This window comes from Sorex fumeus, unplaced genomic scaffold (assembly GCF_029834395.1).
Source record: "Sorex fumeus unplaced genomic scaffold, SorFum_2.1 ptg000044l, whole genome shotgun sequence".
In the NCBI taxonomy this organism is placed as follows: domain Eukaryota; kingdom Metazoa; phylum Chordata; class Mammalia; order Eulipotyphla; family Soricidae; genus Sorex; species Sorex fumeus.
This window is the reverse complement of record NW_026606101.1, coordinates 62,035,890-62,063,849: the sequence shown is the minus strand read 5'-3', so window position 1 is coordinate 62,063,849 and position 27,960 is coordinate 62,035,890. Positions and strand designations below refer to the sequence as shown.

Genomic DNA, 27,960 nt, shown 5'->3' with positions numbered 1-27,960 from the left:
ATATCTTTTATCTCTTCTCCTATGAATGCTCATCTTTTTCATACTGATTTGTATTTTAAGACCATTAATTTTTTGTCATATTTTTCCTAGTTTATCTTTTATTCATTTTAAAAGGTTAATTATTTTGAGGGAGGACTTCCCAAGCAGTGCTCAGAATCCTCCAGCCCTCTCCTGGTGATACTTAGCCACCACGGTCCTGGAATGCCTGGATGCTTGGTCACAGCAGCCCTTCGGGGTTACCAGGGCTGCAGAGGGGCACGTGGTCAGGGGATGAAACTGCATCCTCATGCATGCAAGGCAGGTGTCTCTGCTTCCTGAGCTAGCTCCCTGCCTCTGCCATTATGCTTGTAATATACTTATTGTGTTTTGGAGTACAAGTATATCCTATATTTTTATGTAATCCTTCCCTCTTGTATATAATTGCTTTTTCAAATTATATTCACAAAGATTCATCAACTATTACCTAATTCTAGATTATCTCTCTCTCTCTTTTTTTCTTTTTAGGCATAAGAAAAATAGTGTAGGCTTAAGAAAAATAGGATGTTTGCGAAGAAGGGTCAAGCAGATCTTTAAAGAGTAAAAAGATCTAATTCCAGAATATTCTTTTAGTGAGCTTTGTTCTTTTGTATTTATGTTTTTAGTTCATTGGCTTTTCTTTGAAAAATTATTCTCTTCTAAAGAATTCTTCAGTGTTAAGGACCTTTTGCTTGTTTTAGATTTCAGAGAATTAAACAAATGCCTCTTGTTCTAAAAATAATAGAAATGTTGGAAGAATCTCTCAGTATTGTAATTTTATAATTTAATAATTTAATTTCTTCTCATGTGAAATAATAAAAACAAAGTGGTTTCTTTCTCCATATGAGTTGGTCAGCTATAGGAAAATTAGAAAAAGTCTCAACCTATTAATCACATTCTGAGTTGGTCCCTTAGTTGCAGTTTAATGTTTTTCCAAACTATTGGAAATGATAGCTATATAAATTGTGATAATCTAAATACAGTCTAAGCCAGCCTTTCTCTCCTGGAGACCATATGGACTGCCTGTTGACCCCAGGATATTCCAGAGAGCATAGGTGAACATGACACAGGGAGAAACAATGCAGAACTCGGGGACCAACTGCTAAGAGAGCCATGCCACAGGAAGGAAAGGAGGTTGGAAGGGGCCCTGGTTGAGAAACACCGGTCTAAACAACTAGAATTGGGGCGTTATTAAAATTTTGAGCCACTCGGAAATTTTCTTTCAAATGAAATATGTTCTCCTATTTGTAAATATTTCTGAAATGCTCTGCTAAGAATAGTGATTTTGTTTAATTTTAAATAGATATGTCATTTTGGGCATCTGTGGTATAATTTGTATGCATTAGGTGGAGATTTTTTAAAAAATTGTCTTTTACCTCAGAATGAAGATTCTAATCTATTTTTCCCTCTTATTAGATGTTATCCTTTATGTATGCCCATTTGGCCTTCTTTCATCAAGGATATGATCTATTTAGTGAACTTGGGCCCTATATGAAGGATCTTGGTGCACAGGTAATGTTCTACTAGATTTCTTTCGGTGGGCTTATTCTGTTTGTTTTGTGGTGGGGGGCGCCACTGAGATGGAACCTTACAGATGCAAGACATGTACTGTGTTACTGAGTTGCCTCCCCTGTACTTCTTGTTTCTGTACTGTTTTTTTTTAAAATTTTATTTATTTATTATTTTTTTGCTTTTTGGGTCACACCTGGTGATGCACAGGGGTTACTCCTGGCTCATGCACTCAGAAATTACTCCTAGTGGTGCTCAGAGGACCATATGGGATGCTGGGAATCGAACCCAGGTCGGCCGCGTGCAAGCCCTACCTGCTGTACTATCACTCCAGCCCCTGTAGTGTTTTTTTATTTTTAACTATGATTGATAGGTAATAAGTGAGAGTTGAGGGACAAAGTGGTGGATGTTGATAAGTGGGTAGATGAAGTATGTGGAGAACAGGGTAAAAATGTCAAGAAGTTCTGAAAATGACGAGGTGGTAGCTAGATTCGGTGTATGCGGTGGAGGAAGGTTTTATTTAAAACCTTTTTTAAAAACCTTTTTATTTGATGTGGTTTGCACAAATCTGATAAAACAGATGGGAATGGAAGAATCTCCCACATCCCCACAGTGCTGAAAAAAATGTATGTCTTTTTTTTTTTTTTTTGGCTTTTTGGGTCACACTAGCAATGCTCAGGGCTTATTCCTGTCTCAGCACTCAGGAGTAACCTGGCGGTGCTAGGGGTGAATCATGGGATGCTGAGGATTGAACCAGGGTAGGCCGTGTATAAGATAAACACCCTCCCCTCAGTATTACCGCTCTAGCCCCATTTGTTTTAACTTAATGCCCCACCAAAATTGGGGAATTTCCCTCTTTCCCTAGCAGCAGTGGTGGGGTTCACACCAGGCGACTTTAGTGCTGATGTGACAGGCAGAAAGCCATCCCTTGCTCTGCGGTACTATATGGCAGGAGTGCGTGTCCAAGTTTATAAATACGAGTTTGAATCTTGGGACGTACCTTGTACTGCCCTTCATTCTGAATGTGTGAAATTTATGGGTCATTTCATTCCAGCGTTTAGTGATTGTTTACTTCCTCATTTGGAATAAGAAATTATGGAGGACACAGAATTTCCTAGTACAGAATGTACTGGCATTACCTAGTATGTCAATATGTCATGAAGGGCCCATTGCCATCCTGGGGTGATGCTGGGGACGGAATCTACCACTGCTTCACACCCGCAAGGCGGAAGGGGCTCTATGCCCGAACTATGCCCGAACTATGCCCGAACTATGCCCGAACTATGCCCGAACTCAGACCTCAAGTATGGAACTGTGTTTTTTGTTTTGTTTTTGCATTTGGGGGCCACACCTGGAGGTGCTCAGTGCTCTGCGCTCAGGGATCACTCCTGGCAGCATCGGGGGAATGCTAGAGAGTGAACCTGGGTCAGCCGTATTCAAGGCAAATGCCCTACCCACTGTACTGTTGCTCCAAACTCTGAAAGAACATTTACACTTAAAAAAAAATTTTTTTTTTCTAGTTTGGGGGCGGTCACAGGAAAAGAAAATGTTTTTAGTCTACAGTGGCTGCTCCCTGCTCGGGGTCCCATCCCAGCAGACACTGAAAGACCTTGTGAGACCATGGATGGAACCTGGGTGCTTACAATACAGTGCTCATCCCACCGAACTCTCTCTAGCCCTGGAGTAATTTTACTTTTTTTTTTTTTTGGCTTTTTGAGTCACACCCCAACCCAATGCACAGGGGTTCCTCCTGGCTCTGCACTCAGGAGTTACTCCTGGCGGTACTCAGGGGACCATATGGGATGCTGGGAATTGAACCTGGGTTGGCCGCTGTGCTATTGCTCCAGCCCCCAGTAATTTTATTTTAAAGAAAATATTTTATAGGGGCCCTATGTAGTGGCCTTAGGGCTCTGGGGCCACTTCTGGTGGATGCTTGACTGCGAGTCTGCAGTTTGATGCTAGGACTGTGTCTCTTCAAGCTCGGGGCCTTGCCCACGAGCCATCTCTGTCCCCCCGCCCTCTCCCCTTGATTTTAAAGGGTCTTATCGAAGTCCCGCTAGCTCAGCTGGTAGAGAATATGTTTGGACTGTATCATACTTAATATTCCTTCATGTTTCAGTTGTTCTTTACATTTTTATTCACTCCTGATGCATATCTTAATCAGTAGACTTGAAGATGATAACAATACATCATGATCTGGATAGACCCACATAATGGAGTATTTTATAAGCCAATTATTTGTTATTCCAGCAAAGAGCAGTGCAGGAAGCCAGGCCATCTTCAGGATACTGGGAATCAGATACTTCTCTTCTGATGGGAAGTTTTCTTTCCTGATTAAAGGAACAAAAATAAATGGGTTATGATTTCGCAAGTGCAAAGAGTCGGTGTGCACGTGTTACTTCTTTGACCTAGGCATTGCCTGCCCCTCTGAGTGCTGCTGGGTGAGATCCACAAATTAAAGAAACAAAAGCAACAAGCGATAGAAAACAACCCTTAAAATGTTGCCTTAAAGAAAAAAAAACCAGACTGTACAAATTTTTACTATTTTTTAGTATTTTATTATCTCTGTTCTCTTAGATTCTATAACATAGGGAAGTCAGCTTGAAAGCCTGAAGCAGCTGGAATATTGAACTTGAGAGAATTAGCTCTCCAAACAAACAAACAAACAAACAAACAAAAAACCCCTGAACCCCAACAAAATAAAACACAAAAGTCACTTCTTTCTACCTTTGATGGGAAGGACCCGAGTTATTGAGTGGGTCAGTATGCAATTTAAGATGGTTGTTTTCCTTATTCAAGGAGCGAACATGTTCGCTCGGCCATGCCCTTGGCCAGGCCCCCTGTCACAGGTACTTGGCACAGTGGCTGATCCTGGAAAGCTTTTCACCAGAGGAATCAAAGACCTTCCCAAAGAAAAATTGATACCTTGCAGGAAAAAAAAGAACTTTTACGTTGAGATTCTAGCCCAAATGCTATTTATTTACTTACTTAACTTAGGACTTGGGGTCATTTCAGCTCTGTGTTTGGGGGCTGCTTCTGATGATGCTCAGAGAACCAGTGCCCCACATCAAATCCAGGAGACCAAGCATGCCAGGGGCCAAAGCACGCTTTGCTTGTGCACAGCTCATTGAGCTGTTTGTTTAGATCCTCAGAGGGCCTCTTAAATGTCAGTGCACTTATGAATTATTAAAAAATAATCGTGCCTTTTTTTCCCTGGGATTTTAAAGTCAGGTTTTTTTTTTCTCCTCTCTAGTTGGATCGACTAGTTGTGGACGCAGCAAAAGAGAAAAGAGAGATGGAGCAGAAACATTCCACCATCCAGCAAAAGGTACCTGAAAAGTTAAACATGTTGAGCTCTCATTCTATGCAATCGTTTGATCCTTCCTTTCAGTAGGATAACTTTGTGTTGGGGCCAACCCTTTGAATTGCTTTTAATAACTAAAATTTGGAGACACAGTCTCTTTCTTTGGTGGAAAATAAAATTTTCTGAGGTTCATGCATGTATCTTACACGTTGATAAATATTTCATAGTCATACTCTTTAACTTGTTCATAAAAACAGGACACACTCAGAGCCTTAACTAATTGGAAAGTGGCCCTCAAAATATAAATTACTAGTTTCACCTTATAAGGGAATGACAAATGGCCAAAGGCAACAGAACCTGACAGCTGGTCTGTAGAACTGAACTTACCATGGCAGGAGGCTTGGGTGGGGGGGGCGGTATTCTGGGGTGACAGATACTCTGGCAGAGGGTTTCATGTTGGGACATGTAAATTACAGGTTAGTTGTCACTGGCCCCTGCAAGAAGTGTGTGAGAGAAAGAAAGAACAGGCAGGAGTGGGGAGAATCTTCACCCTCCAGCACGTTTGCTTGTTCTCACAGATCTTGCCAGGAGAGGCAGCCCCTCTCTGCTGTGAAAGTGAAATTTCACTTGTGTTTCTTGCTAATTTGTCCAAGCCATTAATATTTGAGAATTATGCTTTTTAAATATAAACTAAATAAATAGCTAGTTTGCATATCTCTATGATAAAAGCTGTGGGTTTTTTTTTTTGTTTTTGGGGTTTATTTTGTTTTGTTTTTTGGTTTTGGGTCACACCCGATGATGCTCAGGGGTTGCTCCTGGCTCTGCACTCAGGAATTACTCCTCGCAGTGCTCTGGGGACTATATGAGATGCTGGGGATCGAACCTGGGTCTGCCACACACACACCTGCTATACTATTACTCCAACCCCAGTGCTAAAAGCTTTGGCTGTCACTTAGCTTAGTATTAGTAAGTAATTAGTTTATCTCATAGTGTGTGTGTGTGTGTGTGTGTGTGTGTGTGTGTGTGTGTGTGTGTATGTGGTAAAGGGAAGAATTTGAATTCGGTTGTGTTTGTTTGTGTGCTTGGTTTTGGTTTTTGGTTTTCAGGGGCTATTCTTTACCTGCTGTTCAGTGGTCACTCCTGGTGGTGCCGAACAAACCCAGCTTCTTGAATGCACAGCCTGTGCTCTACCCCTTTGAGCCATCTCCCCAACCCAAGAGTTTGAGGGGGTGTGGGGAAGAAGATTTTCACGGAGTGTTAAAAAGACCCTGGGCTCCATTGGTGATTCTCAGCCAGCCAGTCTGGGGATTCAGTGCAGGGGCTCAGAAATGTGAGGTTATCTGGATCTTGTGATACTGAGGATACCTGAGTCACCACAGTGCTGGGGATAACCCAGGAATTCGAGGTTTATGGTAGTAATACAAGTACGTGGCAAGAGACCTCTAGTATTGCTTTTTTTTTTTTTTAATGTGATGGTATGTCTTTATTTTTTAATTTATTTTTTAAATATTTATTTATTGAATCACTGTGGGAAAAGTTACAAAGCTTTCAGGTTTAAGTCTCGGTCTCTAGTATTGCTTTAAGGATGTTCATTTTTCATGGTACTGAGCAGTGATATCAACTTCTATTATGATTAATTAGAATTTGAAGTACCAGTAAACTAGACCTGAGATAGAAGATACCAGTAGAGAAAAATGAAAGTAAAATCCATGTTAAAAGTTAGAAAGAAACTTTTTGGTGGTGGATTATTAATGCTTAGAAACATTATTTAAAATAGATCTTATTTAAATTTATCGCTTTTAGTGAGTTATGAATAACTACACATTTTATTTTGTTCAAGGTTGGAATCACTTTTGGTTGTTTGACTTGTTTTAATGATATTACCATTAAAAGGTTGTTGAAATTGGGACTGATAATTACTGATTAAAATGAGAGATTGTTGTATTTGTAGAAATGTTAATATTTGCTTAAATTGATTAGTATTTTGCATCTTTTAATCTCTCCCTATTGTTATACATATGCTCAGTGTTGTACTAGATGTCAAAAAGTGGTAGATTATTAAGTCTTAAGAAAAACTTATTTGATTCAGAATTGTCAATTGTTATTTGCTTTCAAGGAAAATCATGCTATTTTTGCTTATTGTGAATCCTTTTTTCCCCCCTGCCCTTAAATGCTGACACAAGGCTGCATTACAGGTAAAAACCAAGACAGAGAGACAGAGAGACAGAGATCCAATCAACTGAAAATTAAGGGAAAATTTGTTCAATGTAATTGTTTACATTTTTTAAGAATTGAAATTGAACTGTTGAAGGGACAGTGATGCTGTGTGCGTTCATGTTCGTGCCTTTGCGTTTGTCTTATACGTTCCTGATGGCTGTATACCTCTGAATAAAGCAACAACCGGTCAGAGAGCACATGTTAGTTCAGTTTTAGTAGAAAACGTTAAGTTACTTTTCAGAATGCTGTATCATTCCCAATAGGCAGTACTATGGGCATGTCCCTATTACTCATTCCTCCCTCATTGAATTGTCACAGTTTTCATTTTTCCCCTAATTTGACAAGTAGATGTTGACATCTCATTGTGGTCTTACATTATACTTTAGTCACTAGTCTCCTCCAGTACATTCCTCTGTGTCTGTGGATTGTTTTGTGAAATGTCTAGTAATCTTCTAATTGTACATTGTGACCTGTAAATCAAATTATTCATATATTCTGAAAATAAGCCTCCATTGGGGGGAATACGTGTGCTTTTAATTTTCAGTTTTTCAGTGTGTCTTTTATCTTTGATACTTTTTCGTCTTCTTTAATAAATCCTTCCCAGCCCAAGATCCTGAAGATATCTTCTGTATAATAATCTAAGTGTTTATAAATAATTAGCCTTTTAGGGAGTCGGAGAGATAGTTTCAATGGGCTGCATAAATGCTTGCTGTGCAGTTAAAGCCGCACATCCTCTATGCTCCCTGAGGATGGCCAGGTGTCACGGTCACTGTCCTCCCGTTTTTCATCGATTTGCTTGAGCGGGCCCATTAACATCTCCATTGTGACAATTGTTACTGTGTTTGGCATATCGAATATGTCAGGAGTATCTTGCCAGTCTCTGCCGTGCGGGCGAGATACTCTCGGTAGCTTGCCGGGCTCTCCGAGAGGGCCAGAGGAATCGAACTTGGGTCGGCCATGTTGGCCACTTGCAAGGCAAACACCCTACCTGCTGTGCTATCACTCCAGCCCGGCCAGGTGTGGTCCCTAAATTAAAAGAAAAAAAATTAATGGTCTTTTAGTTCTTTAGTTCCTGTGTAATTGGTGTTTTGTGTGCATTGTGATACCGAGATCCAGTATTCTTTTATCCTCACATTGTTGGCTAGTTGATCCAGAGTTAGTTATTTAACAATTTTTCTTTTTCCTGTACCTCTATAATATTAGTTTCCATACATGTGAGTTTGTTTCAGGCTCTATTGTGAGTCATTGATCTGTCTTAACCCTCAAGGGTGATGTTTGGGCCACACCTGACAGTGCTCAGGGCTTATTCCTGACTCTGCACTCAGGGATCACTCCTGGTGGGCTTGGGGGACCACATGGAATCTGGGCGACAGAACCCGAGTGCAGTCTGCAAGGCAAGCTCCCTATGTGCTGTACCGTACTCTGGCCCCAGTCTTCTATCTTAATTATTTTTGCTTTACTGTATGTTGTAATTGCTTATGAAGCAAAACTTTTCTAATTGTTTTTTTGGTTGTTTTTTGTACAATGTATAAAATTTTGGGGTTTTTTTTGGGGGGGGGCGGGGTGCGGGGATGGTGGGGCACACACCTAACTGTGCTTGGGGCTTAGTCCTGCCACTAAGCTCAGAGATCACTCCTGGTGGGTTCGGAGGACCAAAAATGTATAATGTATTTTAAATTTCTTTTTATAGAATGTTGCTGCAAGCCAACATAATTGACCTCAGCAATTATGAGCAACTATGACCCAGGGTTTGCAAAGCACAGCTCTAGATTGCACATGACCAGATACCATTGCCTCCATTTATAAACATCTCCTCACACATCTTCACATCAACTTTGTAATTAAGATGATTTTGCAGATAAGAAGAATGTGCTTCAATGGCTGCCCAAAGTCATAAGGAAGGAAGTAGTTTTGTGGGGAATTTGAAAGATTGAGGACAGTCCTGAAATGCACCATTACCAGACTAGATGACCACAGCTACAGAAATTCACAGGGCATCCTTTATTTAGATACTGAGGCCTGTGCCTTGCCCAGGATTTTGAAAACACTGCTCCACAGGGCAAATCATTCCCAACTCAGCCTCAGCACCTCCTGTCAGTGTGGATGGAAACATCCCATTGTTTAAGTCAAGGATGATTTTTTTTCCCTTGTGGAGGAGGTGGGTAGGGAAAGGAACTCTTCCTTTGGGAGAGTAGACGGGCCAGTGGCTTGTTTTTCTTTGGCCAGGAATTGGAAATTCTCAGGGGGAAGTATATTAAAAGCTATAAGAAAAAGGCCTGTGATGTTGAGTTCCCACAGATGGAAACCATAAGGCCAGGGAATGTGCCGAGTTCACCCCAGTCTGTAATTTCCTCACCCTCCATGGCAGTTCCTACGTGGAGGATCTCTCCTTTTCTTCTTACAAAGGGAATTGCCTAATTTTGCATTTCCACGCAAATTTCAGGAGTTTTCCAGTTTTGGCTGGAATGGGAATTTTGGGTCTCTGAATCAGTGTGGAGAATTATAATCATGAGCCTGAAACATCTCTCATGTGAATGTTTGGTTTGGGGGATGCCCCTGGTGGTGCTTGGCTGATGTCCCCTGGGGACCAGGCCAGGGTCTGCTGTGTGCTTTGTGGGCACTTTCACCCCCTACTACCTCTCTAGCTGTGAAAAATTTCTCTTATTATTATTTTCTTCAATGTCCTTCACAAAGTTTATAATTTGCTTCTTCTCTGTTGTGGTAGTTTGCAAATGTTTCCTTTTTAAAACAAATTTTCTTTCTGTTTATTTTTCTTATGTATTAGAGTAAAATTTATTTTTCTGTGTCTGGTTTTACCACCAATAAATCTTGTTAGGCAATCCTTTATTCTAATTTAGTTCATCTTTTCATGCTTTTGGATGTTCTGTACACAATGTCTTTCTTACTTTGGTAAATTATTTCTTCCTTTCCAAACTTTTTGTTTGTTATTGTAGTGGATAGTACTTCCAAATAATTTTCATTGAAGTTGTAATAATGGTAGGTTGGGTGTTTTTTTTTTTCCTTTTTGCCACGCTTGCAATTTCAAAAGGAAGAGCTTCTATTAGCTTTTCTTTTATTAACCTTTGTTTAGCTTCTGTTCTCTGGGTCCCACCCTGGAGCGGCCAGTGCCCGCAGTGAAAGCAGCTTCCTTGCTCTGCTGACCTCTTTGGCTTCCAGTTTCCACTTAGTATTTTACCACTGAATATTCCTTCCACATCAACTCATGACTACATCTAAACTCTGATATTCTGTATTTTCTCCAACATTATTAGCTGTTTCATAGTAGCATAAGGATTATCAAAAAAATATTAAGGTCCTAAATAAAACCTTTAGAATGTTGCCCAAATCAGTTTTTTCTATTGCTAAATTAATTCTGTCAGTATAATTAACTTATAGCCTCAATTACATTTTTAATGAGGGAATTAAATTAAACTTGCCCTGTTTTTTTGGGAGAGCACCACACCTGGCATGCAAAATGTGCATTTGCCCATTGAACTATCCTCCTGACTTCTGCCTGGATTTTTTTTTCCCCAAAGAAAATGTAGGAAGAAAGATCTTAATTCATTTACAATTGCTTAATCTGATCATTTTAGAATATTAAATCTTTTTATATGGCTTAATTTTGCAAGATATCAAGAGAATTTGTATTTGATTTCTGAATTTTGTATATCTTGTTTACTTAACTTCATAGACTCCACTATGGAAGGTCCTTAGGTGACTCTAATCTTTCTTATTCAGTGCAAGGACCCCCACATCCCAAGCAAATGCTTATCCAGCCTTTGCCAAACTCTCAAGACAAAAATTTTGCAATTCTCTTAGTAGAATTGCAGTCTAATTTTGAGCATTAATTTGGATGTAATTTGAATTTCTGAAACTGATATTTAGAGTTTTTAATTGTGGGTAGGACAACCACCTAGCAGATTTGTAGGTATTATTTTGGAAGTTCATGAGGAAATATTTCAATGATAGGATTTCTGTTTGGTTGAGTGGGCAGGTGGGAGGAGGGGCAGAACCAGCTATGATCAGGGACTACTCTTGGGTCAGTGCTCAGAGACCAGGCATGGGTTAAACCTGGAACTGAGACATACAAAGCATGCACACCGGCCCTTTGAGTCCTCCCTCTCTCCTCAGCCCAGGGTTTCTGATTTAAAAATTCCATTAATCCTTGGTGGAACAGTGAAAATGTAAATGGTTGCAGATGAAGACTAGAATGATGAGAATGTTCAATGACTATGAACGATTCCAAACTCCTTGTGAAAAAGAAAAAAAAAAAGTGAGCTCAGCATTCCCACTTTGGTTCCTTCCTTACATTGAAACCTAGGGCTGGGAGGTAGTACGGGGGTAGACCTCAGCCCCTCATGACCTTCCTAGCATCACCAGGTAAGCCTTAGAGATACCCAGCACTGCCGAGCATGGCATTGTTTGTGCCCGCCTGAACTGCAAAAGGAGGAAGCCTATTTGAGGGAGGAAATGGCCGTAGCTGCTTGATCCTGTTTTTGAAGTCAGAATAAGAAAAATTTACCCCAACAGTAATGTATATACATACATATATATATTTCATATATAACAAATAGTGGTAGAGATTATTCCGTCCAAAAATGAATAGCACGCATCATCATGAAATATTGAGATAACATGAAAATATTTTAAATAATGCCCTGTGTGATGGTTACTTGTTTACAATGTGGAACTGGTTTCCTTTGCCTATTTGTATATATAATTTTTTAGTGGGGGGGCAATGTACCTGCTGATCCTTGGGGGCTGCTCTTGACTCATTGCACTGGGGTTGCGCCCAGTGCTGCTCCAGGCATTGGGGGTTATACCTTGACCTCCTACTAAAGCATGCGTGTTCTCTCTCACGCTTCCTCTCTCCCACTCTCTCTCTTTCTCTCTGGCCTTGTGTACATAACTTTGGTAGACTTACATAATAATATAATATAATTTATTTTTATTTTCTCTTATGGTCCGTGGAGCCATGTTTCTGTATCATCACAACATTGTATTGTTGTCCATTTAGTGTGCTGAAACATTTTTATTATTAAGTCTTCCCATTTCATGAATATTATGGATTCAATGAAGCCTAAAGCTTTTCTTACTGTTTGAGCTATTTCTCTGGGATATGTTTATAATTTAGAGAACTTAGCCAAGTCATATGACCTTTTTGTGTGTTATTTTACCTAGGATTTCTCCAGTGATGACTCTAAATTAGAGTATAATGTAGATGCTACAAATGGCATTGTAATGGAAGGATATCTATTCAAACGGGCCAGCAATGCCTTCAAAACTTGGAACAGGTAATATATTTTAAACACTGCTCTCAAACTTTTTATATGGTTGTCCCTATGATTTGCCAGCTCTTTTCTTCATAATTCTCTAAATGCACAATCCACAGTAACTTTCCTGAACCAGCTTATTGAAGATAAGATATCTTGCTAGGCAAGGGGACCTTAAGAAGCATATGCAGGATGACAGTACCACTTCCCAACTCTAAAATTCAAATGAAGTTTAACCCCCATGTAATAAGGAGAATTTTTATGCTTGATCCATAGAAATTGATTATAATAAACTGAATGTGTTGCCTCTATTTTTGTTATGAATTAGATTTGGTTACAAACCACATATTTGAATATTTTGGATGATTAGGACAAGTGAGCAGTTTCCCCCTTGGGGTTCCTCCCTTATCTGCTGTCTACATATTGCTAAGTTTTATGAATCTCTAAGCTGTCACCTTGATTTTTCTAGTCACTTTGACCAGGAATTTTAGAAAATGGGATTGCTTTTATACGTAAAGTATGTTTGGTAGCTGTTATTCCTTTATTACAAACTTTTAGTGTTAACAAAACATTTGAATTTTGTTTTGTTGAATTGCTTTGTATAGGTACTATACAGTAAATGTGAATATATATGTAATATTACCTTCCCATGCACTATAATAAAGAGACAATTTCAAACATTAACTCATACAAAAAGTTTGGGTTGTTTCAGGATTATTCTTCTAATAAACAGGGATTAATCTTATTTCAGGATACCTATCTTTTTTTTTCAGGAAAAATATAATTTAATAATAAAATAGAGTAGTATTGGTTTCTAGTCAGTTGATTTACTGTTGATTATATATATTTCATTTGCTACTTGAACAAGATGTGTATCAATTAATGTTAGTGAAGATTGTTTTCTTTTTAAACATAGACATTAACAAAATAAACAGAATTTACTTGGTAAGTTTAGTTTAGTTTAAATTTTTATTAATTTCTTTGGAAACTAAATATTCAATATATTGAAATGGATTCCTGTGCATTCATTTTGATTTCTAGAAAACACATTGATATTTTTAAATGTCAGTAATTTATTGAACACTTCCCTAACATTTGTTACTACCAGATGCTTAAATGGTGCTTGTTGCATTTTATTTGAAATAATTTTCCCCTTGAAAATAAATTTGAGAGAATTTGATTCTTGATATTAAACTTATTTGAATTGTATAGAAATTAAAAAATATTTGAATATGGAAGAACCGGTTAATATGATCTGATTAGAAATAATGTTTCTGACTTTAATTTTATAAGTTTATATTAAATTTTAATATTAAATTGAATAATTAAAAATTAAATTATATTTCTAACGTGTAAAAATTGATAAAATAGTACTTTAAGCCTTCTTGGCAAATTTTTGTGGTCAGAGTAGAAAGTTAAAATTAAAAATAGTGATTGTCAGATTTTTATAATAAAGATTTCTCAGCTAATATGGTTTCATGAGGTAACATTAGAATTGAATTTTAACCTTCAGATTTCAAAACAACCTACTTAAAAGTTTAACAGTGAATATACAATAAATTTATAAAAACTATGCCATTATCTTAAGAAGATATGAAATGAACTTCCATGGACTACTCCAGTAAGAAATGATCTCAGACTTCAAAATGAAGCACAGTAAGTGTTAGTGGAAACTTGCATTGCCATGTAGGGCAATAGAAGGGAATTAATACTGATTTAAGCACGAACCTTCTCCCTTTATTATTTCACAAATTTTATTAATTGGCATAGATATTTAAATGTACTGAATAAACAAGTAGGTACTCAGTTGTAGATATATTGCCTATCATTTACAAGTATAAATGCCTTTGGAAATAAGGCTGTTTTTTAACTGAGCAGCTGTCTATACATAAAAGATTGACAGTTATTGATAGAGTCAAATATTGTTGTTCAAGACCTTAATTTTCGTCAAGAAATAGAAGCACAGATGGTTGCTTTTTCAAGGACACACAGCTGGTCTGTGACAAAACTGAGGCACAAATCTTGACATTTGAAAAAAAATTGCTGCAAAAATTTAAAAAAAAGTGTATTGATGAAATGCAACTTCAATTTTTTTTTAAAAAGTTTTTGGGAATGTTAGTGGTAGAGAACACACTTTGCACATATGAAATCTTAGTGGGTTCCCATCTTCATCAGTGGTTTTCAAACAGCTTAAAAATAGCCTTCTAGTCTTTTTGTATTATTGGGTGGGGGGGAAATATGACCAAGTAATTTCATGTTTATATACCTTTAAAGAACATTTTGATGACAACACTAGTAGAAATCTGATTCGAAAGGAATGTAGAAGGGGCTAGAGAGGTAGTGCCAGAGAGGCAGCATGAGGGCGGCTGCTTTGCGTATGTCTGGCCCTGGTTCAGCCCCTGGCACCACACAACCCCGCTCTGCTTTGCCAGCTGCAGGCCTGGAGGCCTTGGAGGTCCCTGTCACTGCAGGACCCAAGCAGCCTCACCTTTGGGCCCTCACACTGAACTGCCAGCCCGAGTGGCCAGGTCAGAGGGGCCCTGGGCCTCCTGAGTACACTTGGAAAGTCTAAAACAAAAACCCAAACCAGAAAACTAGTATGACGTCTAAACGTCACGTAGACCCTTCACAGAGGGCAGGGGAAACAGCTCAAAGGGATGGAGCCCGCAGTTTACTCCCTGGCATCATCGGGCCTCCGAGAGCACTCTTAGAATGACCCTGAGAGTTGTGCTGAGAGTTGGCCCTGAAACAGCTGTGCATGGTCCAAAACAACACAACCACAGCAACAACAAAAACAACATAGTAAATCAGAACTCTTCACAAAAAAATTGAAACTCTAAAAAAGGTCTTAATTTTATTTTTTTAGCCCATAAGGCCAGTAACTATAAAAGGAATAAGAACGAGTCATCTAGTCAGTGCTATTTAAATTTTTCTTTAGTTTTCAAAAATTGGGAAATTTTTTGCTGGTCTTTTGGGCCACACTCAGCAGTGATCAGGAGCTTCTTCCAGCAGCTCATGGGAGAAGATGACGCAGTGCTGGGGTATACTCAGCAGGTTGAGTGCCCTGGTCCCTCAGTGAGGAGAAGCTGGGATGTGGGGTCAGAGCAGTAGTACAGTAGGTAGAAGGCACTTGCCTTGCACGCAGCCAGACTGATTCGATCCCCAGCACAACACATGGTCCCCTGAACACCACCAGAATAAACCTGTAGCACACTGAGTGTGGCCCCGAAGACAAAAAACAAAACTAAAAACATTGGAATGTACCAATATTATATAAAGTTTTTTGACATCCAATCTTCAAAAATACTAGGAGCCAATTTCCTTTTGATCTATTTTGAATCTATTCTCCTCCTGTAATAAAGTTCTCAATCCAGCTTGACTTCATCAATTCTTCTGGCCTCTGCTTAAGGCTGTATTTGTAATATTTGTTCCTTAACTTTAAAAGGCCCAGGAATCCAGATATTTATACAGTGATTTTTTTTTCTGCTCACTGCTTAAAGATTTTTATAGATTATGGTTTACTTTGGGAGAAATAATTTTCCTTGTAGACACCAATCATGTAGAAAGTACCAATCATGTAATGGCATGTTTGGAAAAGTGGCATATAATATATTTTGAAATCGACTTTTTCTAAAAACGACCTCTTTTCTGAGGCAGTGCCCAGTGAAAGCAAACCCTAAGACTTGGACCACAGAAATGAGGTTACCGAGGAATGTCTCAGTAGGCTGAAAGGTTCAATGAACTGGTGGCACTTTGGGGGTGGGTGTGGTGTGGTAACACTGTACTGTTGATACACAACAATTTATTCTCTTCTAAAACCACCTTTAAGAACAAGGAAAACAGAATAAAGACTCCCTTCTGGAGGGAAGTGCTACTGTGCCTAGAGAATTTTTTAAACTATGTAGTTTTAAAACGGAGACTAGGCTTCATAACATAGTTTTCAAACCTAACATCATTCTAACCCCTAAATTTAATGATGGATATCGATCATATTTATGTTACACATGAGAACTGCAAAGTTTTATATCTTGAGGTGGATTGTTAAGCTTGTTTCTGATAGGTTGCAGAGTTTAGGTTTGTGATATCTTGGGATTTTTCATGCATCTATAATCTTATGTATTTTTCTGAGGACCTGTGAGAACTGCCAAAATAATCTTCTATATAAAGTCATTTTCTCAAAGTGGCAGCTTCATGTCAAGCTCAAATCATTGCTAGATGGATTACTAGTACCAGTCTTTCTCTTTTTATGAAAAGTTAGAAAAGATGAATGATCTAGAAAAATAAGTAAATAATAATAGAACCTGTCAATAAGCAAGACCAATAGGCTTTTTAGTAGTAGTAGTAGTAGTAGTAGTAGTAGTAGTAGTAGTGTCGTCGTAGTAGTAGTAGTAGTAGCAGCAGCAACAGCAGTAGTAATAATAATAATAATAAGCTATTTAGTAATAAGCAAAACCAATAAGCTGAATCAGTTACAAGCTTTGCTTAGTCATCGTTGAAGTAGAAAAACAGCCAGAAACAAAGGTGCATTATATAGTTTCTTAAAATTCTCTGTGTAGATAGAAACTTTTGTTTTATTGACTTTTTGTTTTAGATGATAAAAAATGTTGATATAGTTTACAGAGAAACTCAACTTTTGTCTGACCATAGAGTTTCTGTCGTTTGATGAAAAGTGGGTGAGCCTAAGGTTTATTTGACTGATAATGTTTGATAATTCTTGGCACTAACTAATGATTTCATTCTCTGTAGAAAATGTTTTCTTTTGTCTCAACTTAAACTTTTAGGAACTTAAATATATGTAAACTTAAATATATCAACTTAAATTTTCAGGAACAGTTTATTAAGATGAGGAAAAAATACTAAGTTTAATATCTGTTGAGTATCAATACAGAAAATGACAGTGGAGATATTCCCAAGTAAACTAAGTACCACTGAAATTGTCTATACTGTGTATCTGAAATTCTTTATGTTTAAAAAGAATTCGGATACATAAGAATTGGAATTAATTGTAAAAATGCGTATGTGTATAATATGTGAACAAAGCGCACCATATTTTTGACTTTAGGTTGTCAGCTTTAAGCTCGTTTCTTTAATTCTTGCTTTATTTTCATATCATGCTAGTCCTTTGCTTATTTTGCACATTTGCGTTTTCATTCTTTTACCACCTTTCCCTTATGTTTTAATCCTGCCCCATTTTTTCACATGACAGGAAAAAGCCCGATCATATCAGGTACCAAATGGCTTCCTTCCCTTTACCCTTGCCTTATTTCAATTTCCTCTTTGGCACGAGAAAGCTCATAATTAACCTGAATTTCAGTTGGATTACTTGCAATGGATATAAAGTCTCAAGTTTTAAATTGCAAAGAAAATATACGCCTCTTATTGGAAAAATGAAATTATACCTTTTCATTGCCTCTCTCTTCAATTTGTTTTAATTTAGGGGGAAAACCCCATTTAATATGCTTAGCTACCCAGGAAATATTTAGACCAATTAGCATAAGCTTTTCATAAAATTTAAATAGTAACTAAGAATTAGTCCCTGTGGTAGTAACTACATTAGATATGTTGAAAGTAAAAACATTGTCAGTTCCTAGGGGTTTTGTTTGTTTCCTCATTTTTCTCTTTTTTTCCCCCTCAGAAAATAATTAAATTGAATTTTATATGAAAGAGCATGCATGTTCAGGTGCTTATTTTTTTAAAGATACACTTACTTGGCACCTATCTGAATATGTGAACTTATCCATCAAATGTTTTTCATTTTAGTGATAAAACTTTTATGGATTTTCTATGGGTTTAGAAGTTTGGTTCTGTGGTGCTGGCTAGATGCTGGCTGGGCCTCCCACATTCAAGGCTAGTGGTCTTCTACTGAGCTACATCCATCCAAGACTTAGACGTTTTGGCTTTCACCCTTGTTCTTGATTTCAAGTGCTGTTCTAAGATTAGCGATCAAGCTTGGTAAAGGTACTTGGTGTCTCATTTTATATATTCCCCCATTTTGCCATCTGGAAGCTCTTACTGCTGTGAAAATGTTAATATTATTTTAACTTGATTTTTTTTATCTAATTATATTTTGTTGAATTCAATTTGAGATATAAAGTGATACCTTGATTTTCTTAATGCATCAGTGAATTTTTCATGCATCAGTGAACATTTCTATTTTGATTTTATGAGTTTTTGTGTGTTACAGACCATGTTGTCTGCTCAGTGCTTTTCTGAGTTTGCCCCTTTTGATTTGATTTCACTTCATGAGTATCTTAAAACTGTAGGTAACTTGAGCTTAAACTTATAAATGTTTTTGTAATTCAGTAATTTATAAGCTCGTTTTTTCTCTTTTTTGGGGTGGAGGGTGGTGTTGTGGGGATGGAACCCCAGTCTCCTGCATGCGAGACGTGCACTTGACGACTGATGCACACCTCTGCCCCCCATTTGAGCTTTCATTAGAATTGTTAATGATAACCACAATATTCTATAGATGCAAAAAAATATTCTGACTTGATTGGAATCTTGATCAATCTAAATTGAGCCTAATTAGTTCTTTATTATATTTTAATGGCAGAGGAGATGACTGTTATTAAGACACAAAAATTTTACTAATTGAAATAATTTTTCTGCCTAGGATACACTATTTGCTTTTATCGGTCTTAGGAGATGGAGTCCAATTTCGATGAATTTTTTGTGTCTTTTTAGAGTATACAAACATGGGTATGAGAAAGTGACCCTAGAAGTAGATGGATGGCCCAGATGGAGGCTGGCACTTAGTAGCAAACGGATGGCACAGATAGATGACCGATAGATGGTGCTGGCGAGAGCTAAGACCAGGAAGTTAGCTCAAAGGATTAAGCTTTGCATGTGGGAGACCCAAGTTCAGTCCCTGTTACCACATGGTCCTCAAGCCCCTATGCAAGTGACCTCTGAGCACCTCTGGGGGTGACCTCTGAGCACCCCTGGGAGTGGCTTCCAAGCACCAAGCCAGGAATGGCCCCTGAGCACTGTGGGGTATGGATCCCCTCACTAATGTGAGCATTAAAGTAAATAACCAAAGGAAATGATCTCACAAAAAAACCCGCGCGTCTCCTAGTATTTTATTATTCTTAGAGGCTATCATCTCCAGATGCAATAATTCAAAGTAAATAAAAAAATTTAAGACTTCAAAAGTATGGAAAGTTTATATGACTATATGGTTATTTTTCCATGACACAATAAAATTCTATAAAATTCAATAAAAACGATGACATTTCAGAGTTTTCATCAAATTATGTCTATCAGTATGCTATAAAACATAAGAATTTAAAAATACATAGTTTATTTTACTTCAATTGATTTTTTTAAGTCACCTTTTATTCATATCTGAGATTGTTTCCATTGCATGTCATCCGATGTGGCAGGGCTGCACCATTTTGTTTGTAGGTACTTCATTTAACATTTCTAACCAACTCTGTGTCCCAAAGCAAAGAAACCTGGAAGTTCTTCCTTTTCCAGCCTGCCTCTTGATGATTAGCATTTGGAGGCAACCCACACGGTTTTATCTAGATGCTTATTTAACAAAACTATTTTAATAGGAAAAGTCAATACCTTGTTAAATAGTAAGAAAAACCTAACAATCTTTCTAGAATAAACATAGAAAAAGCATCTTCTAATTATTTTCTCAGCTTTTGGAGAGTTAATTTTTAGAAACAGAAATTCTAAATATGTCTAAATAAAATTTCTCATGCTTTTATTTGTTATCAATGAAAAGGTAGAATCTCTGTCTGCTAATAGATTAATAACTAATGTTTAAAAAGAAATCATCTGACATGAAACTAATTCTAAAACAATGACGTAAATGTTGTTTTCCCTTTCCTGGCTTGATGAGAATATTTGCTTCCTTTTATGAATGGCTTTTGGCTGTTTGGTTTTTTTTTTTTGTTTGGTTTTTTTAAATAAGTCATTAGGTCATTTTACTCTTTTTAATAAATTTGAATTAATGAATAAGCCATACATAGTCTTTTCCAATAAAGACGGATGCAAATAAATTATTTACCTGATGATTTTTAATGAGTGGAACAATATAAATAGTTGAGTGAATTATTTTTAGTAATATCTTTGATTTTCTGCTCTAAAGTATCTTCTGTGACAGTAAGGCCTACTTAATTGACGATTAATGCTTGTTTGATATCAATTATAAAAAATGATTTTTTGTTTTGCTTAATAAATCAAATGCTTGCTGAATTATCTGTGGAAGGGTTGAAAATAAAGCACCATTCATTTCAATGTTTTACCATATACAAAATGGCTAGTCTTTTTACATTATACATCTATCTTTATACTACAAGTAATTATTTTGCTGAAAAACTTTTATTATGTTTGAGGAACCTCAAACTAAATTTCTACTTTAAAACAATTATCATTTGGTGGTAGCATAAAGGATGTTGACATTTGTTGAGATATAAATTTCTGGCATAAAATAATCAAGATATAATTGTATTTTATTTTCCTAATCTATGGTTTGAAAATACATGTTATTTTCCTTCAGTAGTAATTTTACTGGCATCCATTTATATAAAGCAAAATAAAACAACATACTTCTCAAAAAACATAATTGCGATAAATTGATTTTCTAGTGCTTTTCCAAATATTTCAAACAATAACTGAGATAAATTATATTTGTGAAAACTTTTTATCTATTTTTGTATTTATTTAGACGCTGGTTTTCAATACAGAACAATCAGTTGGTTTACCAGAAAAAGTTTAAGGTAGGTCTTTTATTAAATAACTTCTTGAAAGCCCAGTGAGTCTCTTACTTGAGTTCTCCGTCTTGCTGTTAGAGTTTATAAATGCTCATATGTGCAAAGTTAGAGTTTAGTAATTTTATTTTTGCGCTCATTTAAGAGGACTTAGGAATGGAAAACATCATTATTTGGTCCTTGAATGCATAGTGCTTTCCAGGCCAAGGAGATCATACTTTGCTTACGGGAACCCTGGATTCTATTCTCAGCACCATGTGACCCCCGGGCACCCCTGGATTTTCCCCCTACCCCCGACAAAAAGAAGGACTCCACCCACGCATAACACACACCGAGATTTTGTGTTTTAAATTCTTTATTTTTTTTAACCCTGGCATTTGTCTTTTGCCAACATCCCCTCTACCCCCCCCCCCACCCCATGGCATGGTACTCAGTTCTGTTCCAGCACACTAGGACACCTGCCACACTGTGTAGCCTGGCATCCTCCATGCAGAGCTTGAGCTCTAACCTCTGAGCCATCTCCCTGGCCCCTTATGCCTTGAACCAGAGAGCCAAAGTTCCTGACTTTGAGATGCATTTCTTGTGTTCTCAGCTTCTTTTATTTCTTTTTCCCTTTGTCTAACTGTGTGAGAGGAATGACACTGTTATATTCTATAGTAATAATTTTGAGACTGAAAAGGGGGGATGCTTTTTTTTTTAAAAAAATAATGATTTCTTAAGCCTCTGTGATTTATCAAGTTAGTCATAGTTGAGGTTTAGGTAGACAGTGTTCCAGCATTGATCCCACCACCAGAATCCCCAACTGCCTCCTTGACAGGCACTTTGTGAAGTTTGGTTGTTGTAGTTTGGCTCTCTTGTGTTCAGTGTTGTTGGCTGTGGTCTGGCTCTACAGCCTTTGCCTCCTGCCCCCCACCCCACCCCAGTTACTTCCTGTCCATCTTCTTCTTGCTCCTCTCCTCTAGCTTATTTCCCTCTCCTTTACTCTGGGGTCAAGTTAAAGGGGGCTGTTTCTTTTTAAGAAATATTCCCTGTGGGTGGGAGACCTAGTACAGCGGGTGAGGCGGCCTGACCTGGGTAGAAACCGCTTATGGTCCCCAGAGCACAGAGCCAGGAGTAAGTAAGCCCTGAGTACTGCCAGACGTGACCCCCCAAAAGAAACAATAGAAATAATAGAAACCTCTAAGTTTGTTAAGTAAAGTAAAGTAAAGTAAAGGCCCTCCCGTTGATCGTCGATTTGCTCGAGCGGGCCCAGTAACGTCTCCATTGGAGACTTTGTTGTTACTGTGTCTGGCATATTGAATACATCACGGGTGGCTTGCCAGGCTCTGCCGTGCGGGCAAGATACTCTCGGTAGCTTGCCGGGCTCTCCGAGAGGGGTGGAGGAATCGAACTCGGGTCGGCCATGTGGGCCGCATGTAAGGCGAACGCCCTACCCGCTGTGCTATCGCTCCAGCCAAAACACTTGTTGCATTGGCCGGGAAACGAACCCGGGCCTCCCGCGTGGCAGGCGAGAATTCTACCACTGAACCACCAATGCTCAAGTTTGTTAATATGACTTATATACATTTGTCTTTCTGACCCCTCTATTATAAAAAGGTGAGGTTTTACTCCCTAGAACGGCATGTTGAGATTCCATGTGACTTAAGGGGCTGGAGAGAGAGCCAAAGGGCTGAGTCCTTGCTTCTTTGCGTGGGGAAGACCCAGTGTTGATACCCTGTGTGGCGTGGTCCCCTCCTCACCACCTGGAATGAGCCTCCAGCACCTCCAGCTCACACACAACTGTTAGAAAAAAGAACCGCTGGTCTGTTGGCCATGGTCTTTACTTAGCTTTTGTGATTGATATATCCAGTTGTATATTTTAGATGTTCACTTTACTCTTGAAATAATGGACCTTTTTTCCCCCCGACTACTCAGAAATGATTTTTAAGTATGTTCGTATTTAAAGTCTAGCTTGACAATACAAAAGAGAGTATGGGGGAGATTGTCTGCCATAGAGGCAGGGGGAGTGTACAAGGGGGGCGATACTGGGGACATTGGTGGTGGAAGATGTGCACTGGTGGAGAGTTGGGTGATGGATCATTGTATGACTGAAACAGGAAAGCTTTGTAACTGTATCTCACGGTGATTCAGTAAAAAAATAAAAAAATAAATAAAAAATAAAATAACATTCTGAATTTAAAAAAGTAGTGTGGAGTTCATGCCCAACTCAATCAGCTTAATCAATGACTGAATAAATAGCAGTACTCCTACGGTTTAAAAAAAATAAAAAGTCTAGGGGTTAGAGCAATAGTACAGCGGGTAGGGCGTTTGCCTTGCAAGCGGCTGACCCGGGTTCGATTCCCACCATCCCATGATCCCCCGAGCACCACCAGGAGTGATTCCTAAGTGCAGAGAGCCAGGCATCTCCGGGTGTGACCCAAAAAGCAAAACAAAAAGCCTAGCTTGATCTGTGTACATGGGCGTTTTGTGTCATGTTCCAGGACAACCCCACCGTGGTGGTGGAGGATCTCCGGCTCTGCACCGTGAAGCACTGTGAGGATGTCGAGCGGCGCTTTTGCTTTGAGGTCGTCTCGCCAACAAAGTGAGTGGTTCTGAAGAACTCTCGAGAGGAAGATGTGGGTTTCACCTTTGCTTATTTGTTCCTGTGAGGGAAAGGGTGTTTTTTTTTTTAATTTTTCTGGTTATTATTCCAGTATGGCTGTCAGTTACTTATGTAACTTTTATTCAGTATCATAGTCATATCATAATGTAAAAATGATGGATGTGGCCTTGTCCAAGCTGTCGTGGTGATGGACTAAAGCCACGTATCAGATCAGTTTCCTTGATCACTGTCACTTTACATTCCTCTTAATAGGAAAAGAAAACATTTATCTTTATGAGAGGAATGTCAAGTTTTGGTTTGGAAGGCACACCTGAGGAGGGACCATGTTTTTCCAATGATTGCACCGGGACCTCCTCCATGCAGTGCCTATGCTCGGTCCATTGAGCTCTCCTCTCTCCCCTAAAGTTTGTTTTTCCACAGATAACTTGCTTTCAGTAGGCAGTTACATTTTATTACTACCTTGATTTCTTGATGAAATACATCATTTGGAAAAATATTATTTTAATTATACCATTAGATTGAAAATATGAATTAAAATAACCATTATTGTTACCGATGTGTGTGTGTGTGTGTGTGTGTGTGTGTGTGTGATTACCTACAGTGAGCAGAGGCCCTATACTTGGAGATTTTGCTCCCAGTGAGTGCTCGAGGGGCCCACACGCAAGCAGGGACTCACCCAGTGATGTCTGGCTCTTTGGTTCATTATTATCCTTTTTTTTTTCTTTTTTTTTGGTTAATTGGTGTCTCAGAGAAGGCTGTTATTTTCTTTTAGAAGTTGTATGCTTCAAGCAGATTCTGAAAAGTTGCGCCAGGCCTGGATTAAGGCTGTTCAGACCAGTATCGCTACTGCTTATAGAGAGAAGGGAGATGAATCAGAGGTGAGTAACAGCCTTGAAGGCAGAAGAGTTTCACTTGGCTTACTCCGTTGTCTGCTTATAAAATTGTGCTTATGAAAAGAAAAAAAATTGTGCTTATGGAAAGGGTTTATTTCTTAGGAAATGGATTTTATTTTTAAAATATAGATTTAGTTTATCTTATTTATTTTGCTTTTGCCTGTAGTTTTATTGAAATAGTTGTATGTATGTTATATTAAATATTTGAATGAATTTTTTGGATTGACGTGTTTGGAAGCACATCAGGATACCTGATCTATTTTCCCCTCAAATGTTGTGTTATTGTAATTAACAAATATGAATAGTACACCATTAAAACTGGTGAATAAGGGGATGGGGAAAGGGAAAGCTAGATTTTCTTCTTGGAAATGTTATGCTTAATGTAGAATCTTGAGGAAGAGTCTGGCTTTCAGTTCACAAGAGTTTATAAACTATTTGAGCAAGATCATGAGTAAGTCTTGAGAAATGAAACAGTCATTTTCTCTGGGAGCTTCTGAAAGCAGGGAATTTATGAATTTATGTAATGTCTAAAAGTATCTATTGTCATGAATGTTTGATCATTCGGCTTGGTATTGAATTCTTTTATTGTGAACAATCCTTAAGAATTTGATTTAATTAACTATTTTTCTTTCTTTTGTTGTGGAGGTTGGGCACAATTGGTGATACCTGGGAACTATTCTGGACCCAGTGCTTGGGGACCCTGTAGTGCAAGATGTCAAACCCACATCTGTCGAACTATCTCCCTGCTCCTCCTTAAGAATTTATAATAGCCTTGCTATTCAAACGACCCGTTTTCTTGTTTTCTTTTTGTGAAATTTCTGGACTGGTCTTCTTTTTTTGTTGTTGGGTTTTACTTTTATTTTCTGGAAGACTTTTTCCTGGAAGATTAGCTGAAAAAAAAATTTTTTTTTTTCTAGGACAGGGCATTCCCCATTAGTTTTTGGGCCACCAGGAATTCACCAAGTGCTGCTCACCAGGCCACAGGATGCTGGGAACTGAACCAGGGCCGGATTAGCAGTTAGCTCCAGCCATTTTGGGGACTCTGGGCTAATCTTCTGAACCTCATTCCCACTTCATCTTCTGAGCCTTCTGTTGAATATTTCCATTTGGCTAGCACATATTTAATTGACAAGAGTTTCCTATTGTTTACTTTCTTTTTGTATAAACACAGAGTGTTTCTACATGTAAGCATGCTCTTTTTCCACAAGCACAGTGTTAGAGCTACACTTCTCAGCCTCGACTGCGCATTTTGTAATTCTGGGCGCTTAAAACAAATCCCAGTGCTGAGGTTGGTTTCTAGTACGGTTTCTGGTACAACTGAACGGCCTAGGTATCATTGGGACCTGGGTATTACTTTAAAAAGCTTCCCAGGATACAGTAGGTAAGGTGTTTGCCTTGCATGTGGCAGAGTCAGGTCTGGCCCCCAGCATCCCGCATGGTGCCCCGGGCCCACCAGGAGTGATTCCTGAGTGCAGAGCCAGGAATAAGCCCTGAGCGCTGCTGGATGCAAAAAAAAAAAAAAAAAACCCAAATTAAAATAATTTCCCCTCCCCACCAATAAAAAGCTTCCCAGGTACTTCTTCCTTGCTGGCAATGCTTAGAGCCATCATGCTAGAGGCTCTCTCTCTCTCTCTCTCTCTCTCTCTCCCCCCCCCCCCCCTTTGGTAATCTGTACCTGACAACAAAAAAAGAACTAAAAACCTCCATGAATACTCCAAGAACCTTGTGGGGAGACTGTCTTTGGGAGCTTTGCCACGTTTGGACCATTTATTGAAGAACCAGCAGAGTCAAAGCTTTAGCCAGCATGATTCTGCAAAGTAGACTCACCCACCTGTCTCATGCTTTTTGGGGTCAGGGAATGGCTGTGAGCTTACTTGCCGGGCATCTCAGTGTATATGTATATGTATAGTATATGCTCATTTACACCGGTATCCACCGCCTTTCAGGAAGATCCCGTCCCTCGACTCTGTACTTTTCCTCCCCAGGGACTAAAACATAACACACATCTGTTACCTTACCCTCTTACTGCCTCAGGTTTTGGCAACTCCCCCCACCAACCCAGGTGCCCTATCCATGCCATCTGGGTGGCCTCCCTCTGTCTTCTTACCCTGGATCCAGAAGCCTGCACAGGTCTCTCTCGTGTGAGGCCCTGAGCCTCACCCAGCTCAGTTCTTGCTCTTTATGATATCCTTACACTGCCTACTGGGCCTCACCTCGCCTCACCTCACCTCGCCTTACCTCATCTCACCTCATCTCACCTCACCTCACCTCACCTCACCTCCCCTCACCCCTGACTGCTAATTGAATTTTCAGGAAGGGCAAGGCAGAGGCCAAAATTAGATTTGTAAAGATTTTGTGCTATATTCCTGACTAAATCTGAAGGTTTGAGTGTTTTTGGTTGTTTGGTGAAGAAAGGCAGTTTTTATTGAAACTTATGGAGAAGGATATGAGGGAACAGAGAGAACAAATAGTGTGTGTTCAGGAGAGGACACAGGCTTTTTCAGAGTGGAAATAAGTAAGCAAAGAAACATAGAAAGCAAGGGAGATGCGTGTTCCTGGGAGAAGAGCAGGTGTTGAAGAGCATATGGTTTAAGTGTTTTTTTAACCGGAAATGTTTAAGACCTATCTTTACTTGCTTAGGGTTCCCCAGCTGCTTCTTTCTATTTGTTCATAAATTGATTGAGATTTTGCTGTACATGTAAACATCTTTTTGTTTATTTCCCACTTTGCTTTTATTCCTAGTTTTCTACTAGCCTCTGAGGTTTTAGCCCTTCTGTTGCTGATCCCCTCCGTAAGGGTGATCATAGAATTCTTTAGTAAAAGGCCAGACCAATTCCAGGTCCTCACTTGCATGAATTGAAACAGCTGGCTTGCATTTCATTGTATACCTTGGGAAAACTTGGTATCAAATTAGTTATTTTATTTTTGAGTTTTGGATTAATTAATCCCCCCCCCCAGTGATTTCCTCAGTTCACTGACCCTCAAATACTGTAGCTCTGAAGTCCCACTCAGCCAGGGTCTAATCCTGAAGTCGTGAGGGCTCTCTGGGCCTCATTCCCATCCACAGAGATGGGTTTCTTGATTCTTTTCATTCTTCCTATTTCCTTGGGAAGCTAAGGGTACAGCTCTGGGTACCAGACAACTGAGCAGCGATGCAGTGTTCCTGTGCAGTTACCAGGCTGGTTCTGTGACTCAGGAGATAGCTGGCAGCCACAGAAGTCTGTTGAGGAATTCTATTTGGCGGAGAGGAGTCACCCCTGGCAGTGCTCAAGGTTTACTCCCAGCTCTGCACTCAGGAAACTATATGGAATAATTGCCTAAATCCATTGGCCACGTGCAAAGCAAGCACCCTACCCACTGCACTATCGCCTTGACCCCTTCTGAGGGTTTCTTAAATGCGTGCAAGAACCGACTCGTGTGTGACTCT

General features: G+C 38.9%; 1 protein-coding gene and 1 non-coding gene across 10 annotated transcripts in view; one reads left to right on the top strand and one right to left on the bottom strand.

Annotated features, from left to right (window-relative positions):
- The window catches only part of ACAP2 (ArfGAP with coiled-coil, ankyrin repeat and PH domains 2), a 138,531-nt gene that overhangs the window by 89,339 nt on the left and 21,232 nt on the right, over positions 1-27,960 (top strand). For 4 of the 9 annotated variants that reach the window (XM_056121147.1, XM_056121144.1, XM_056121143.1 and 1 more), the window contains exons 8-15: positions 1,432-1,527; positions 4,778-4,852; positions 7,012-7,023; positions 12,227-12,339; positions 17,525-17,545; positions 20,996-21,047; positions 23,519-23,619; positions 24,413-24,518. In XM_056121147.1, coding sequence (XP_055977122.1) covers positions 1,432-1,527; positions 4,778-4,852; positions 7,012-7,023; positions 12,227-12,339; positions 17,525-17,545; positions 20,996-21,047; positions 23,519-23,619; positions 24,413-24,518 — 576 coding nt within the window. The remainder of the gene's footprint in view (positions 1-1,431; positions 1,528-4,777; positions 4,853-7,011; positions 7,024-12,226; positions 12,340-17,524; positions 17,546-20,995; positions 21,048-23,518; positions 23,620-24,412; positions 24,519-27,960) is intronic. The other 5 variants (XM_056121145.1, XM_056121140.1, XM_056121146.1 and 2 more) reach the window with 3 other exon arrangements.
- Positions 22,505-22,575, bottom strand: TRNAG-GCC (transfer RNA glycine (anticodon GCC)). The gene has a single exon. It is a non-coding gene; the product is annotated as a tRNA-Gly (tRNA).